Source organism: Dunckerocampus dactyliophorus, chromosome 5 (assembly GCF_027744805.1).
Source record: "Dunckerocampus dactyliophorus isolate RoL2022-P2 chromosome 5, RoL_Ddac_1.1, whole genome shotgun sequence".
In the NCBI taxonomy this organism is placed as follows: domain Eukaryota; kingdom Metazoa; phylum Chordata; class Actinopteri; order Syngnathiformes; family Syngnathidae; genus Dunckerocampus; species Dunckerocampus dactyliophorus.
The window spans coordinates 27,254,046-27,271,205 of record NC_072823.1 but is presented as its reverse complement, the minus strand read 5'-3'; the positions used below and the strand labels follow the sequence as shown (position 1 = coordinate 27,271,205).

Below are 17,160 nucleotides of genomic sequence, written 5' to 3'. Positions count from 1 at the left end.
ATCATAAAAATTGGAGTTTAGTCATCTAGAGTAGTGACCCACAAGTGGGTTGCGGGTGTTAATCTTGCACATGTATTCGTAAGGACATTTTCTTATGCAGCTGGGTGTCGTCTATTAATACTCCTATAGGTGGCCAAAACGCTCTGTATTGCTATGCGAAACGGGCTGTCAGAGGAGGAGACAAGCAACGTTTGTTAGTAGTCTACGGCCATTGAGATGTTGAATGTGCCAGTACTGTCTTTTGTTGAGCCTTAGAAAGGGTTGACCTTTAAAGTTACATTGTAAGTATTTTATGCTTATTATTAGGGGTGTCACGAGACACTCAGTTCACAAGATGAGAAAATACATGAAATTAGAGATTTTACCATTAATTTTAAGAAAAGTATAATGAAAAAAATATTTAAATATATGTGACAATATATTGCAATCTACTAATTTAATTTAACTACGCTACAGTCTTCTGCACTCTTTGTGTGTGCTACCGCTCCCGCCTCCCCCCACCGAGACAAAGAGACTCAATGACTGACTAAAGGGTTCACTCCGTTCATGCCGTTGTTCTATGGAACAAACACGCAAGGTTTAAAACCAATGCACAGAGTGAACTCTCTTCCTGCCTTTTTGAAGGCAGGAGATGAGGAAACCAGACAAGCAATCCACATGGCAAAACAATTATTGTTCATTTTCATTTATTGTGTGATTGATTACTTCATTTATTGTCATCCTAGGATTAGTGCCCACGTGATTTTTTTTCCAAACGAGAAATCTTGTCACGTTTTAATCTCGCAAGATCTTGTGACACCCCTATTTATTATATATCACCTGTTTTAGTAGAACATGCACCTTAATTGGGGATGTGTTCAAAATCACGACGTAAAATCCCTGATGCTAATCATATAGGATTTCCAATGTAAATTAGCATCAAGATAGCACATTTGCATTTCATTGAATGTCACAAAAATCAGTTGAGGACTACTGACCTAGAGAGATTCCTTGTCAGACTGCGATAATTGTTTCCAACACAACAGGACAGAAGACGTCAGTGTCAGGTGTTAAACTTTCCGGTTCCAGGGTTCGGTTATTTTTAATTATTTTGCTGCAACAAACATACAGAACGTGACAATGTTTAGACAAAACATCAAGGAATCCTGTGAGTTATCAAGCTTTAGAAGCATTACAGCACAGCTAATGAAAGTCATATTACTGCACTGTTGCACATATCCCTAATGTGAACAGCAACCAATTTGTTCATTGCAAAAGATTTTGCCCTTTTTTAAAGAGGCCAGACTCTTATTATCACATAGCTACAGCATTTAGAAAGGAGGAGATAATGAAAGAGTGAGTCTTTGCGGGGAGATGTTAATGTTTTGATGAGTTAAATATGAGCATAACAGCAATCTGTGGCAAGCAACAGTCAGGTAAACTCAGAAAACATACAAAACTACTGAAGACTAATTGATAGTTTTCGAAAAACTGTGCTAAGTGCAGTATTCTAATATTCTACTTTCAATCAAATGTTGTATTACAAAAATGCAGTCAAGATGACAGTCAGCAGACACAACTTTAGGTACACTTGTGCACTATAATGGGATTCCATGCAAAGATCTGTAACAGTGGGGACAGAGTGGCTAAGAATGTAGATTGTGACCAAAAGGGCACAGGTTTGATTCCCCCGACTCCCCATGGGAATTTGTGGTGCCCCCGATGGGCTGTGGTCAAAATGCTTTAGAACAGTGGTTCAAACGGACAGCAGGGCATCAACATAAACGCTTATCTAACTTGCGGTGCGAACAAAACCAACACAACCATTCAAAGCAAACGGAACGCAAAAATGCAACTGCACCACACGGACTATGCGGGTATCAAAATAACACTGACACACTAACATCCATCCATCCATCCATCCATTTTCTATACCGCTTCATCCTCATTAGGGTCGCGGGGGCATGCTGGAGCCTATCCCAGCTGACTTCGGCCGACAGGCAGGGTACATCCTGGACTGGTCGCCGGCCAATCGCAGGGCACTAACATACATGCAAAACTATACTTGGATCTACAACCCGCAAGACATGCTGGGTAACCTTGCGGTAGCTACTTTTCATTAAATATAAGACATGCTAGTCACAGATATCCTCAAAGTTTTATAATCATTAGACAAATGGTCGATGATTTATGGACAATTAGTTACTAAGTCCCATTTGGCCCCTTGCGAAGATGTTTTCCTTGATGGCGGTCATGTTTTTCAACCAATCTTGCTCAAATTTCACACATATGCGTGTCACTCCCCTACAAGTGTGTGCCAAATTTTGCGATAATTTGGCAACGCACCTAAGTTACAGTGGGTGTTTTTTGTAAGAAATTACTAGTCCGATTTATGGAGCTTAATAACAGCGACACCTTGTGGTGTATTTGTCCGAAAAATAATAGGCAACACAGTCAGGGAACATGTTTTGGCACATTTTCACAGTTTTGCGTGCGGCGGCTCATGAGTAGAAGAGTTACATCAAGGGTTGTGCTCATGTTTTCACGTGACAGTGTCAGTTCATGCAGCTGCAACAGCTTGCTTCCATTATTATTTACAATGTTTTGGATCCAGGACAGTGTAATCCTGAGGATGAGCCAGAGTTGGAACAAAAACACACTCAACAACTAGACTAAACAACCCGAATGATGTGATTTTATCTCAGAAAAAGGGTTCTCCTGCACTGTGCAAACACAGGAAAAAAGCACCAATAAAGTTCATCCTTATCGTGCATGCAAATAAAGGCATGGTAGTTTAAAGGTAAGGTTCAAGGTGCGTGACTGTGTCGCAATAAATCAACTATTAGGCTAAGTTCTGACACATGTTAATGCATCCACACCACCAAGCAGGACCATGAATCTGACTGCCCAGGATCACAGAATTTCTCTGAGGGACGGGAACCGCATCCCACTGCTGGGATTGGGCACATATGGAGACCCTCGGACGGTGAGGAAAATGTTATGATTTAGGATCCATGCCGTGACGAGCTTAAATGTCCTTCACAGACGCCAAAGGGGACAGCGCTGGAATGCGTCAAGCTGGCCATCGAGGTGGGCTACAGGCACTTTGACGGCGCCTTAGTCTATTTCAATGAACACGAGGTGGGTCAAGCCATCAGGGAAAAGATTGCAGACGGAACCGTGAGAAGAGAGGACATTTTTTATTGTGGAAAGGTAGCGTCTGTACATCCATTCACCATCAAACACTGTCCTGTGTAACATGTCCTGTCTTTCTTCAGCTGTGGAATACCTTCCATCCACCAGAACTGGTGAGACCGGCCTTGGAGAGGACCCTGAAGACACTGAAACTGGACTATGTGGATCTCTACATCATTGAACTTCCCATGGCCTTCAAGGTTACAAGCACTCTTATCTTGATACTTCTAATGCAGAGATTACACAAAGTGCTTACAACATCCAACATGATTCAATACAACTTTACTGCATCATACTGACAGCTGTGTCCAATATTTTGATGACACCTTGAGCTTGTTTTTAAGTATTGCTGTGTTTATTTTGGTGCATTTCAGCCTGGAAATGAGTTCTACCCTAAAGACCAGAATGGGAAGTACATCTACCACCACACAGACCTCTGTGCAACATGGGAGGTATTGAAACTTGCCGCTGTGTTCTCAAAGTACCAATAGTACCCTAAATGCACTAATTATAGTAGATATATACAGTAGATACTTTATTGATCTCAAAGAGAAATTCTCATTACAGTAATCCCAGAACAGAATTTTGCAGCTTCACTCTATCACGGCTTTTCAAAATTATATTAATTAATTAATTCATTAATAGGGCTGTAACCAGACTCAGTTCATGAGACGAGATGAAAGACAAGATTGGGTCTACGAGAACGAGACGAGATTTTACCAGTACTTTTAAGAAAAGCACAATGAAAAAATAAATTTCTAAAAAATATATGACAGTATACACTCTTGATCAAAATCTTAAGACCAGTTGAAAAATTGCTAGAATTTGCATTTTGCACATTTTGATCTTAATGAGGTTTTAAGAAGAGGTACAATATGCAAAAGCAAGAAGGGGGACTGAGACAAAAAAACACTTGGAATTTGTATAGATTGTTGTTATAGATTGTTCATCACCTGATCAAAAGTTTAAGACCACAGGCTATAAAAGCCAAAATCTGCTCAAAATGTTCATTTTCTGTCAGGCATTCACACTGTCATGCCCTCCTGATGGCTAAAGCTAAGAAGCTTTCTCTTTTTGAACGTGGTCGGATTGTGAACCTGCATAAGCAAGGCCTCTCGTAGCGTGCCATTGTTGCTGAGGTTGGGCGCAGTAAGACAGTTATTCTACATTTTTTTAAAGATCCTGAGCATTATGGAACAAAAAAGTCAAGTGGTAGACCCAAAAAAATCACACCTGCGCTGAGCCGGAGGATCCAATCGGCTGTCCATCAAGACACAGGGTGGTCTTCCACCCACATTAAGGCCCTTACTGGTGCCGACTGCAGCGCAATAACCATCAGACGGCATCTGCGGGAAAAGGGTTTAGAAAACAAAAAACAAATTCAAAGCCCTCGTCTCCTTCAACGCCACAAAACTGCCCGTTTAGACCAGGGGTCACCAACGTGGTGCCCGCGGGCACCAGGTAGCCCCCCACGACCACATGTGGTGCCCGCAAGCCTGCTTTTCATTCAGGTTTTCAGTTAATAATGAAAGAACAGTAGAAACAAATGCATTCTGAAATACAAAATGTGAGTTGTGGACACCAGCATTTTGTTAATGTTCTGGTAAAACAAGCATATTTGCTTTGTTTGGGTTTAAAATAAGCTCTGAAAATAAACGTTACAAAAATGAGTAGCTCTTGGCCATTTTCACTTTGTAAAAGTAGCTCTCACAAGGAAAAACGTTGGTGACCCCTGGTTTAGACTTTGCCAGGGAGCATCAAACATGGGACATTGAAAGGTGGAAAAAACTTTTATTCTCTGATGAGAAAAAATGCAACCTTGACGGTCCAGATGGCTTCCAACGTTACTGGCATGACAAGGAGATCCCACCTGAGATGTTTTCTAGCTACAGTATCTACACAGTGGAGGGGGGTCCATCAAGATCTGGGGTGCTTTTTCATTCAGTGGAACACTGGAGCTTCAGGTGGTACAGGGTCGTCAAACGGCGGTCGCTTACGTGCAGATGTTGCAGCGGGCATCCCTCATGACTGAGGGCCCTCGTCTGTGTGGTAACAGCTGGGTTCTTCAACAGGACAACGCTGCAGTTCACAATGCTGGCTTGACCAAGGACTTCTTCAGGGAGAATAACATCACTCTTTTGGACCATCCTGCATGTTCCCCTCATTGTGTGCTGGGGAGCACACAGGACGCACCTCTCATGGTGACATCAGCTGATGTGCGCAGGGTTCTAAACAAAACAAACCCACGAAAAGCAGCAGGCCCAGACAACATCTCAGGACGTGCACTTCGGGTTTGCTCATCAGAGCTAGCTGATGTGCTTGCTGACATATTTAACCTGTCGCTTGCACAAGCATCTGTACCGACCTGCTTTAAGTCCACCACCATAGTGCCCGTACCCAAGAAGAGCAACGTGACCTGCTTGAATGACTATCGCCCTATAGCACTCACTCCTATTGTTATGAAGTGCTTTGAAAGAATAGTCATGACCCACATCAAAAAGAGCATCCCGGCGGCAACTGTGGACCCTCTACAGTTTGCATATCGCCAGAACCGGTCCACGGATGATGCAGTCAACACTGCCATCCACACAGCCCTTTCTCACCTACAGGGCCAGGACACATACGTCAGAATGCTATTTATAGACTATAGCTCCGCTTTTAATACAGTCAGCCCCCACAAACTCACAAATAAGCTCCTCACACTTGGCCTGTCTCCCTCCCTCTGTAACTGGGTGTTTAACTTTCTCACAGGCAGACCCCAGTCAGTCAGAGTCCACAACCGCACATCCAGCTCAAGAATTGTGAGCACTGGGACCCCACAGGGGTGTGTGCTGAGTCCACTCCTCTACACGCTCTTCACCTACGATTGCGTGGCCTCCCAGAACAACACCAGCATCATTAAATTTGCGGATGACACTACAGTCATCGGACTGATCACTGGTGGTGTTGAAACATCATACAGAAGAGAGGTGGCGGACCTCATAGCTTGGTGTCGTGATAACAATCTCCTTCTCAATACAGATAAGACTAAAGAGATGATCATCGACCCAAGAACAAGGGAAAAGGAGCCGCATAGACCCCTGTTTATAGATGAGACTGAGGTGGAGAGGGTGAAAACCTTCAAGTTCCTTGGCACACACATCAGCGAGGACCTCACCTGGTCTCACAACACCCAACAAATTCTGAAGAAGTCCCAAAGGAGACTGTACTTCCTGAGAAGACTGAGGAAATTTGGCATGTCCACCACAATCCTGAGTTGCTTCTACAGATGCACCATCGAAAGTGTCCTTACCGCCTCCATCACTGTTTGGTACGGTAACTGTACAACACGTGATAGGAAGGCACTCCAGCGGGTGATCAAGACCTCACAGAACATTGTTGGGGCAGCCCTCCCCTCACTGCAAGACATTTATACATCTAGAGTCCTACGCAGAACACACAACCTCATCAAGGACAGCACACATCCACAACACTCATTATTCACACTCCTACCATCAGGCAGACGCTACAGGAGTTTGAAGTCCAGGACCACAAGGCTGGCAAACAGCTTTTACCCACAGGCCATCAGGCTTCTCAATGAAGCACTCAGACACGCCACACGCAACACACACTCATAGCACTTTATTTATTTATGTATTTATTTGTATTATTTACTTGTATTAATGTCTCTTCTGTTGTTGTTGCTTAATTTCTTGGTATTTATGTATATGTGTTTATGTTTCTTATGTTCTTATTCTTTCTTGTGTTTTTCTTTCTTTTCTTGGGAGAATGAACAGAATAAGATTTTCATTGCATGGTATAACTGCTGTTTTACTATGCACATGACAATAAAACTCTCTTGAATCTCTTGAATCTTGAATCTTGAATTTAAATCCCATTGAGAACATTTGGGGATGGATGGCAAGGGAAGTTTATAAAAATGGCCATCAGTTGCAGACAGTTGATGCCCTTCATGAAGCCATCTTCACCACTTGGAGCAATGTTCCCACTAGCCTCCTGGAAACACTCACATCAAGCATGCCCAAACCCATTTTTGAAGTGATTAACAAGAACGGTGGAGCTACTCATTACTGAGTCCTACTGAGAACATTTTTTGTTCTGGTTTGGAGAGTTTTTTGTTATTTTTTAAGCGATGGTCTTAAACTTTTGATCAGCTGATAAACAGCCTATTTCAGTTTAATTGTTGTTTTCAATAAATTACTTTTTCAAAATGTTTTTGTCTCACTTCCCCTTCTTGCTTTTGTATATTGTAGCTCTACTAAAAACCTCATTATGATCCAAATGTGCAAAATGCAAATTCTGGCAATTTTTCAACTGGTCTTAAAATTTTGATCAGGAGTTTATTGCAGTCTACTAATTTAGTTTCTACAATGTTACACTCTTTTGCACTGAGTGTGTGTATGCTACTAGCCCTGCCTCCAACCACTGAGACAAAGAGACTGTATGACTGACAGAAGGGCTCACTCCGTTCATGCAGTTGTTTATGGAACAAACACGCCAAGGTGCTGAAAGCAATGCACAGAGTGAACTCTCTTCCTGCCTGTTTGGAGGTGGGAGACAAGGAAAACATGCATGCACATGGCAATATATTAAGGACGTCAAAATTATGGAGTGCATTTTAATTTATTGTGTGATTGATTAATTAGTTTATTATTGTCCCAGGCCTAGTGGCCACGAGTAATCCCGTTTTAATGTCGTGAGATTAAAACAAAATGCAGCTACACTGTTTTGTGTGTGTTTTCATCCATCAGTTTTCTATGTCGCTTGTCCTCACTCGCTGACTTTGGAAGCGAGGCAGGGTACTCCCTGGACTGGTCGCCACATATAGACTAACAACTATCCACACACACATTCATCCAATTTAGAGTCGCCAATTAACCTAACATGCATGGAATGTGAGAGGAAACTGGAGAAAAACCACGCAAACTCCACACAGACATGCCTAAATCTCCTGACTGTGTAGCCAACATGCTACAACAACTTTTTGACGTGGTTAAATTTGTTTGTCCAGTCATATTTTTACATTGTACTTTTCTTAAAAATAATGTTAGCACCCCTAGTTAATACCAGTCATTTTTGACCTGCCGCTAATTAGTGGTTGTTTGCTCTTGTAACCCACGCACTCGAAGATTATACGAGACTCTGCGGTTAATTGAATGTCAGCGCCAATCGGAGCATTTAGGCTATCAAGTCAGTCTAAATAGCTGATGCTGATAGCTGATGATGACATTGTTTGTTGTATTCTGTCCAGGCGTTAGAGGCGTGTGTGGACGCAGGTCTTGTGAAGTCTCTGGGGGTGTCCAACTTTAACCGCAGGCAACTTGAGCTGCTTCTCAAAAAACCAGGCCTCAAACACAAGCCCGTGTCCAACCAGGTGGCTGCCACTGCTGCATACTTCAGCGTTCATATGTAGACTATAGTTTCAATCCGCATACATTCAGCCAAAGCTTTCTAGTTTTCTCATTACTTTGTAATACTTCGTGTCTTCTTGCTCAGGTGGAATGTCACCCGTACTTCACGCAGCCAAAACTTCTGGACTATTGCCATCAAAATGACATTGTCGTCGTTGGCTACTGTCCCCTCGGCTCCTCCAGAGATGAATCCTGGTGCGTGGAGAGACATTTTCTATTTATATGACTCATATAACTACATTTGTAATCATGTCAAAAAGAGTACCTTCATTGTGTAATGACATCACAGTTTTGTATTCAATACAGAACATCCATCCATACATTTTCTATGCTGCTCATCCTCATTAGGGTCGCGCGGGTATGCTGGAGCCTATCCCAGCTGACTTCGGCCGAGAGGCGGGGTACACCCTGGACTGGTTGCCAGCCAATCGCAGGGCACATATAGACAAACAACCATTCACACTCACATTCATACCAATGGACAATTTAGAGTCACCAATTAACCTAACATGCATGTTTTTGGAATGGGGGAGGAAACCGGAGTACCCGGAGAAAACCCACACACGCACAGGACATGCAAACTCCACACAGTCAATACAAAACAGAATAGCGTAAATACGTCACTCAACCGCCCTAAACCTACTATTGCTGCCATTAACAGTAACATTCGTATTAACAGCTGTGGCTGTAGGCAACCTACTGATGTTTTTTTTAAATTAATTGCACAAGCACTATATTTGACATGTTGCTATTTAGCTGTCGGTGTGATGTCATGTTTGTTGAACTTGCCGTGCTGTTATTTGAAATGAACTCATCACTTACCACTATTACAACATTGGTTCTGACGCTGTTGTATTGTGTAATAGGCCGCGTGGTCAGAGAAAGCTACGTTTTCCTTTCCACTTTCTCATGCACTCCAGAACATTATTACATGCGGGAAATGACAGACTGTATCGCCTTCTTGTCATCAGGGTGAACGTCAAGTGTCCCCCGATGCTGCAGGACGAGCTGCTGGTGTCCATCGGCAGGAAGTACAACAAGAGCAGCGCTCAGGTTGCTCTGCGCTTCAACGTGCAGAGAGGAGTGGTGGTCATTCCCAAGAGCTTCAGCCCGCAGAGGATCCGGCACAACTTCCAGGTTTGTGCGACACAACACACGTCACAACTGTTTTTGGATCAGATTTTAGTAGCTGTCATAAACAATTAGATGATGCCAGTTGGGGGTACATTGCAGCGGTCTCCAACCAGTCATTTTTGGTGTTTGACTTTTCCTGCTGTGATAGATATTTGATTTTTCACTCACTGAGGAAGAAATGAAAGCGATCGAAGGTCTGAACAAGAACATACGTTTTGTGGAGCTCCTCATGTAAGTACACACTTTGGATTTCATCTTCTCATTTATTTATTTTTGTGGCTTGACCTGCTTTTCTTAACACAGGTGGAGCGACCATCCAGAATATCCCTTTCATGATGAATTCTAATATTACTGGGTGATATGCTTGCATTACAATTACAAATAAGAATCATTTAAAAAAAAAAACATGGGCGGCAAGTGGTGCCTTGTTGATAATACATTACATAGACACAACATTAGGTACACCTGCAAAAATAGAAGAGCTACGTCCACACTCAAAACACACTCAAACATTATTATCTTTTATAAAGGAAACATTTGTGATTTAGCTCTAGCATTTATGCCATAACTGTCATTATATAAATATATATTTATACATATTCCAGAAAATAAGGAAAATTCAGCTGATTTTATTTATTTTTTTTGATGAAACTAGTTAAAATACGGGAAACTATTTAAATGGACGGGTTGTCAGATATGAGTGATGCTGTGCAAGTGTACCTAATCAAGTGGCGGGTGAGTGCATCTTTATAGTCAGCACTAGAGGTCGCTAGCTGACAGCAAATGAGCTCAAATGTGAGCGTTGTTGTGGGGATGCGCACTCTGAGAGGATTAAAAACAATTTGTGATGCTGGTTGACTTCCTCGGTGTTCGAACTCCAAAACAGATCCTTTCAGAGGAAATCATGTGAATTCATCTATTCCAGAGTCAAACATGTCACCATAATAAAACCTTTAGAACAGTCAAGGTGTTGATTAATTTAAAAAATACATTTTTAAAAAATCAAAATATTCTTCAATATATTTTTCAAACAATAAAAGTAATGATAGTAACAATAATAATAATTCCAAGTAACCCAGTTCGCCCAAAGAAAACACACACACACACACACACACACACACAATACCATACCAAAGCAGCATACGACACTTCCCACAACTCATACACACAAAGCTACAACCAAGTGACCACTGTATAATGAAACTAAAACAAAGTAAAATGACCCTTTGGGAATGGGGAGGGAACAGTAAGATGCAGAGCGATACCGTCACCTAGTGGGCTTTTTTAGGTATTGCTTGTAATATTAAGTGTTGTGTTCTCGTTCAGAAAAAAAGTCTTTTGGGCACAAGGCCTGGGGCGATAACAAATTCATTACCTTGTAACATACAATAAATGAAAGGTTCTGGATGTTGAGGGACTGTCATGGCTGACACGTCTCTTCAACATTGCGTACCTCTGCACTGGCAGACCGGGGTGGTGGTCCCCCTTTTCAAGAAGGGTGACCGGGGGGTGTGTTCCAACTATCGGGGGCTCACACTGCACAGCCTCCCTGGGAAAGTCTATTCCAAGTGCTGGAGAGAAAGGTTCAACCGTTAGTCAAACCTTGGCTACAGGAGGGGCAATGTGTTTTTCGTCCTGGTCGCGGAACACTGGACCAGCTCTACACCCTTGCAAGGGTACTTGGGTGTTTGCCCAACAGGTCTACATGTGCTTTGTGGACTTGGATAAGGCTCAGAGTAGAGCCGCTGCTCCTTCACATCGAGAGGAGCCAGTTGAGGTGGCTCGGGCATGTAGTCCGGACGCCTCCCTGGTGAGGTGTTCCAGGCATGCCCAGCCGGGAGAAGGCCCCAGGGCAGACCTAGGACACGCTGGAGGGATTATGTCTCATATGCCCCCACGGCCCGGACTTGGATAAGCGGAGGAAATTGGATGGAATAAATGAAATTGTGTGTTTGTTTTCCTCATCTCCCGCCTCCAAACAGGCAGGAAGGGAGTTCATTCTGTGCATTGCTTTTCAGCTCCTTGACACGTTTGTTTCATAGAACAATGGCGTGAACGGAGTGAGCCCTTTTGTCAGTCATACAGTCCCTTTGTCTCAGTGGGTGGAGGCGGGGCCGCTAGCATGCACAGAGAGTGCAGAAGACTGTAATGTAATAGAAATTAAATCAGTAGATTGCAATATATTCTCATATTTTTTCATTGGACTTAGAAAAATTTAAAAAAATACAAAAATTAATGTTAAAATCTCATCTCGTCCCGTTCTCATAGGTCCAATCTCGTATGTTGTCTTGTCTTGTGAAGGGAGTGTCTTGTGACACCCCTTTTATTTATTCATTAATTGTATTAGTCATATTGTACTGAGCAGCAGATCTTATGTTGCAGTTAGTTCCTTTTCTGGCTCTATGGTTATCATCATCAACTTTGCCATCATAATAAAAAAGTCCCCGAAAAGGAAATCACACACTGCATTTTTTTTGTGCACTTTGTGGCGACTCTAAAATGATTTAATAAGTTAATTAGGTTTCCCGGCGCAAAAGGCCAGTTTCTCGGCTATTGAAAGCAAACGTGACTGTGTCTGGAATTATAATTTGATTTTAGGTGGGGGTTGGGAGGATTTCACACAGGGGAAAAAAAAAGCGGAACCGCATGGCTGTGACCCCACCCCCACCCCCTCCTTTTTTGTGTACCACCATACAAACCTTTGGGATGGTGACAAACGCCATGAAGCGCACCATTCTGGACCCCTGTGGTGGGAAAAAAGTTGTGAATGGTCACTGGGTCTGTGAGGGAGGAATTTGTTTCAGGGTTTTAAGACTTTTTTTTCCCCCTCTATAGAAAGAAGGACGCTCCATCTTGTTGGGAAATGTTTCACGATGGTGGATATTTGACTGAAAAGATAGTTGAAACATTGGAAACGCTCCTTGTGAGCCTTTCGAGATTTTACCAAGTGGGCCAATGACACAAAACGCATACATCCGCCTCCCTTAACCCAAACCACACCAATCTTGGCACCACAGGGGAATGAGCCTCATTCACATAATATTTGTCTTAAAGCTCCGTATTATGCAACAGTAAAATGTGTTTGCCGGCTCTGCCTCTGACCCAAAGCAGATGAACTCACCCTCACAGAGGGGGGAGAAAAAAGCAGGCTTTGCTACGCATCTTAAAATGCAGCCCGGAACGCTGCCAACTATCCGTTGGTCAGCTACGGACGTGGGAACAGTAGGTTTGATCATTTGTTTTTCTTCAGAGAATAGGCTAACCTAGCATGATGTTCCTGTTAAAATGTAATGTTAGCACTTTAGCTCACATAGCTATAGGTTGTTGTATGTGATATATGGCATCTACTGTGTCAGAAAAATTTACAGTGTGTATGTAAAAAGTACAGAATAGCACATCTTGGAGACGCAGGAGACAAACACAGCTCATTAGCATTAAAGCTACACACACACACATAACGGTTACCAGTAGGGCTTACTAAAAGCTAGGGTTGGGGGAAATAATCGATTCTTAAATGCATCACGATGCGGACATTGAAGATTATCCATCGATTTATAAATGTCAAGAATCGGATGCTGACGGAACAAAAAAAACGGACCAAAAAGTCGGAAAGAAGGTTTACGGTGGTGCACCTAAGACGCTACCAGAATGGCTGAGCGTAAACTTCGACCCGCGCCTCATGGATTTAAAGCGAGCGTCTGGAGGTACTTTGGATTTCACGTAGTGGAAGGTAAAAATGAGCTGAACAAGAGCCAGACAATATTCAAGTTTGTCATACAAGCTTAAACTATTTTGGGAACACGACGAATATGAGAAACCACATAGCACGTTTCTACCCGAACCAGGAGGAAAAACAGCCAGCTGAAGTTGCTGCCAACCAGAGAACCATCGAGCAGGTGATAACTAATTCTCCACCCAACTCGGAACAAGCGAAACAAACCACAAAGTAAATCGCAACTTTTATTGCGAAGGATTTGTTGAGAAGCAGGGCTTTCGTGGAGCCCAGATACAAGGTCCCATCGCAACCTTATTTCACTGACATTGCAATTGTGAATAAGGGCAGCCTAGTTTGTTGGGTTATTCATAATATACTGACGTCTGTAAGCATTATTTTTGTATGAGTACAGAAATACAGAATACAGAAATCTATATTTTGTATGAAAGCTGTTTTGGAATTTGCTATAAAGCAAAAATATGATTTTGTCAGACATTCTGTGCTCAGGAGTTCAGTTTGAATTCAGAAGTCTATTATTTATTTGTGAATAATGGCAGATTTCTTATGTTGGTTACTCAGAATATGCTTTGTTCATTTTCTACATGCTGCTACTGGTGCACTGCACTTTTCCTGCTGGTTCTGTGCAATGGGAAATACTGTATGTTAGTAGATTCATCCATCCATCCAAGCAGAGATTCGAACCCCGGTCTTCCCGACCTCCTGGCTGTGTGGCGAACATGGTAACCACTCGGCCACTGTGCGGCATATGTTGGTAGGTGTAACCTTCCAGTTATTATTTCATGTTTATATTAATTGTGGATCATTACAAATATGCTTTGTTTTAGTAGTACACAGTGATTAAAAATAAATTATACAGTATATAGAAAAAAATTATGCATGAAAAAATGGACAAACTATTGATCACAAAAAAAATGCATCGAGATGCATCGATAAATCGTTTTATCATCGCATCACAGGCCTTTGAATCGTTACCGCATCGAATCGTGAGGTGGCCAAAGACTCCAACCCCTACTAAAAGCACTCTGAAATTGTCTCAATTCTAGCATCAAGGCTAACATGCTTCCAATGCACAATTGATAACATAAAAATGGTTGAAAAATTATATAAAATTGGTCCATTAAATTCTGCATGATTGAGCAAAATAAGTCTTTATTGCATTATAGTCATCCCTCGATCATCGCTCCCTCACGATCGTGGTTTTTCAAAATGAATTCATACCTGATTGTGGTTTCCTGGTTGACTATTGGTAAAAAAAAAAATGCATATTTTAGCAAATTATATGTATTTTTGGCCTAAATTAAGCATATTCAAGCATAAAAATGTTCTAACTGAGCTAAAATACAAATTCAGTTTAAGGCAATACAAGACGTTTATGAACTGTAGTCTACTGGCCGCTATTAATCATGAGTAGCACGCAACAGCCGATCGCCAACGGCAGGCTTTTATTTCATAATTGTCTCACAACAGGCACAATAAAAACAATACTATAATCATCATCATAATAACGTGGACTGCAGCTAAAACTGAACTCTGAATCCCCGACGTGACTTCCTGTCCAAACGTCTGGAAGATTTATTGAAACGCACACGAGCATGAATCTTATTTATGTCTTAAAGGGCTTATTTTCTCTTATTATGTCAACTATATTGGGTAATAGAAGTGTAAAAGTGACTATAGAGTTGTTATTTCTTGTCTGGAGAGCTTAAATAATGGTTAAAATCGTATTTAGAAAGTTAACAGGTTCTCTATGCTGTAACTATGAAAATATTCTGTTTATTAAATATTGAATCCTACTTGTTGGTCTTGAACCAAATTGCCGCTATAAACGGGGAATTACTCTCTACAGTTGTATAATATTATACACTTCTGATCAAAATTGTAAGACCGATTGATAAATTGCAAGAATTTACATTTTGCACTGTTGGATCTTAAGGAGGTTGTAAGTAGAGCTTTAAAATGCAAAAAGAAGAAATGGGAGTGAGCAAAAAAAAATTGTGTAAGCAATGTCTTGTAAACAAACATTAAAGTGCAATAGGCTGTTCATCAGCTTTACAAAGGTTTAAGACCATAGCTCAAATTGAAATAAAATGTTGAAAAAATCACAATTATGAGTAGTTGTCACCTAAAAAATTAGTTTGGGCATGCTTGTTGCTAGTGTTTCCAGGAGGCTAGTGTGAATGTTGCTCCAGGTGGTGAAGAGAGCATCAACTGTCTTGATTTTTGTAAAATTCCCTTGCCATCCATCCCTAAATGTTCTCAATTGGATTTAGATCAGGGGAACACGCAGGATGGTCCAAAAGAGTGTGTTTATTCCTCTGGAAGAAGTCCTTTGTCAGGCGAGCATTGTGAACTGCAGCGTTGTCCTGTTGAAAAAGGCAGTCATTACCACACAGACGAGGGCCCTGAGTCATGAGAGATGCCCCCTGCAACATCTCCACATAACCATTTGCCGTTTGACACCCCTGCACAACCTGAAGCTCCAACATTCTATTGAAGGAAGAAGCAGCCTAGCTCATGATGGCGCCCCCTGCACTGTGGCGTGTGGAAAACATCTCAGGTGGGATCTCCTTGTCATGCCAGTAACGCTGGAAGCCATCTGGACCATCAAGGTTACATTTTTTTCTCACCAGAGAATAAAACTTTCTTCCACCTTTCAATGTCCCATGTTTGGAGCCCTCGTGCAAATTCCAGACGGGCAATTCTGTGGTGTTTAAGGAGACAAGGCCTTTGAAGATGTGTTTTCTTCTTGAAACCCTTCTCTCACAGATGCCGTCTGATGGTTATCGGACTGCATTCGGCACCAGTAACAACCTTCATCTGGGCCGAGGATGGCCCCATGTCTTGACGGACAGCCAATCGGATCCTCCGGCTCAGGGCCGGTGATATTTTTTGGGTCGTAACCCTCAGGATCTTTGAAGAAGTTTCAAATGAGTGTCTTACTGCATCCTGCCTCAGCAGCAATGGCGCGCTGCGAGAGGCCTTGCTTATGCAGTTCAAGAATCCAACCACATTCAAAAAGAGAAAGCTTTTTGGCTTTTGCCATCAAGAGATCATGACAGTGTGAATGAGTGTGAAGACAGAAAATGACATTGAATCCACATTTGTGTCAGGATTTTGGCTTTTAAAGGTTGTGGTCTTAAATTGATGAACAGCCTATTTCACGTTACGTATTAAATGGCTTACTGAAAAATCTCACTCCCATTTTGAAACTATACTTAAAGTCCAACAGTACAATGCAAATGTAAATTATTGCAGTTTTTCAGCTTGTCTTCAAATTTTGACCAGAATATATGATTTAAAGTGCCACTATATTTACAACATTCCTATTTTTTTCCTTCAGTGTGCTGTTCCTTCAGAAAAGTAGGATTCATGAATGTTGCTTTCTTGTTGAATTGTTTGTCCCTATGATGGTCCTAATTAGCATAAATGCCCTTAAAAGGGCATAAGACTGGAGCGTCAACAATGCAGTTGTATTTGCCGGCCAGTCTGTCTCCAGTTTCGTTTTTTCCTTAGCATCCTTAGCATAATTTCCATATCTGGCAAAAAAGGGGGCATGACCGATGCTAATTCGGAGCTACTGACTGGCTCAAGGGCATATGCCCATGTGCACTTTAAGAACGTTTCATGAATCTCGGTTTTTCGAAGAGAACAATCTTCCAGAACATGTTGTTGAATGTGTGTGTGTGTGTGTGTGTGTGTGTGTGT

The 17,160-nt window shown here is 42.0% G+C and overlaps 1 protein-coding gene across 3 annotated transcripts; it reads left to right on the top strand.

Annotated features, from left to right (window-relative positions):
* Positions 1-2,797: 2,797 nt before the first annotated feature.
* On the top strand, positions 2,798-17,130 carry LOC129181850 (aldo-keto reductase family 1 member D1-like). 3 transcript variants are annotated; one of them, XM_054777536.1, is made up of 9 exons: positions 2,798-2,965; positions 3,025-3,192; positions 3,258-3,374; positions 3,549-3,626; positions 8,426-8,548; positions 8,671-8,780; positions 9,557-9,722; positions 9,896-9,950; positions 10,023-17,130. In XM_054777536.1, exons 1-8 carry the CDS (start codon positions 2,873-2,875, stop codon positions 9,899-9,901), a joined length of 861 nt encoding a protein of 286 aa, XP_054633511.1. In that variant the 5' UTR covers positions 2,798-2,872; the 3' UTR covers positions 9,902-9,950; positions 10,023-17,130. The 3 variants fall into 3 exon arrangements, with proteins under 3 accessions (XP_054633511.1, XP_054633510.1, XP_054633512.1); XM_054777535.1 differs by having other exon boundaries at positions 9,868-9,950; XM_054777537.1 differs by lacking the exon at positions 8,426-8,548 and having other exon boundaries at positions 9,868-9,950.
* The last annotated feature ends 30 nt before the right edge of the window (positions 17,131-17,160 follow it).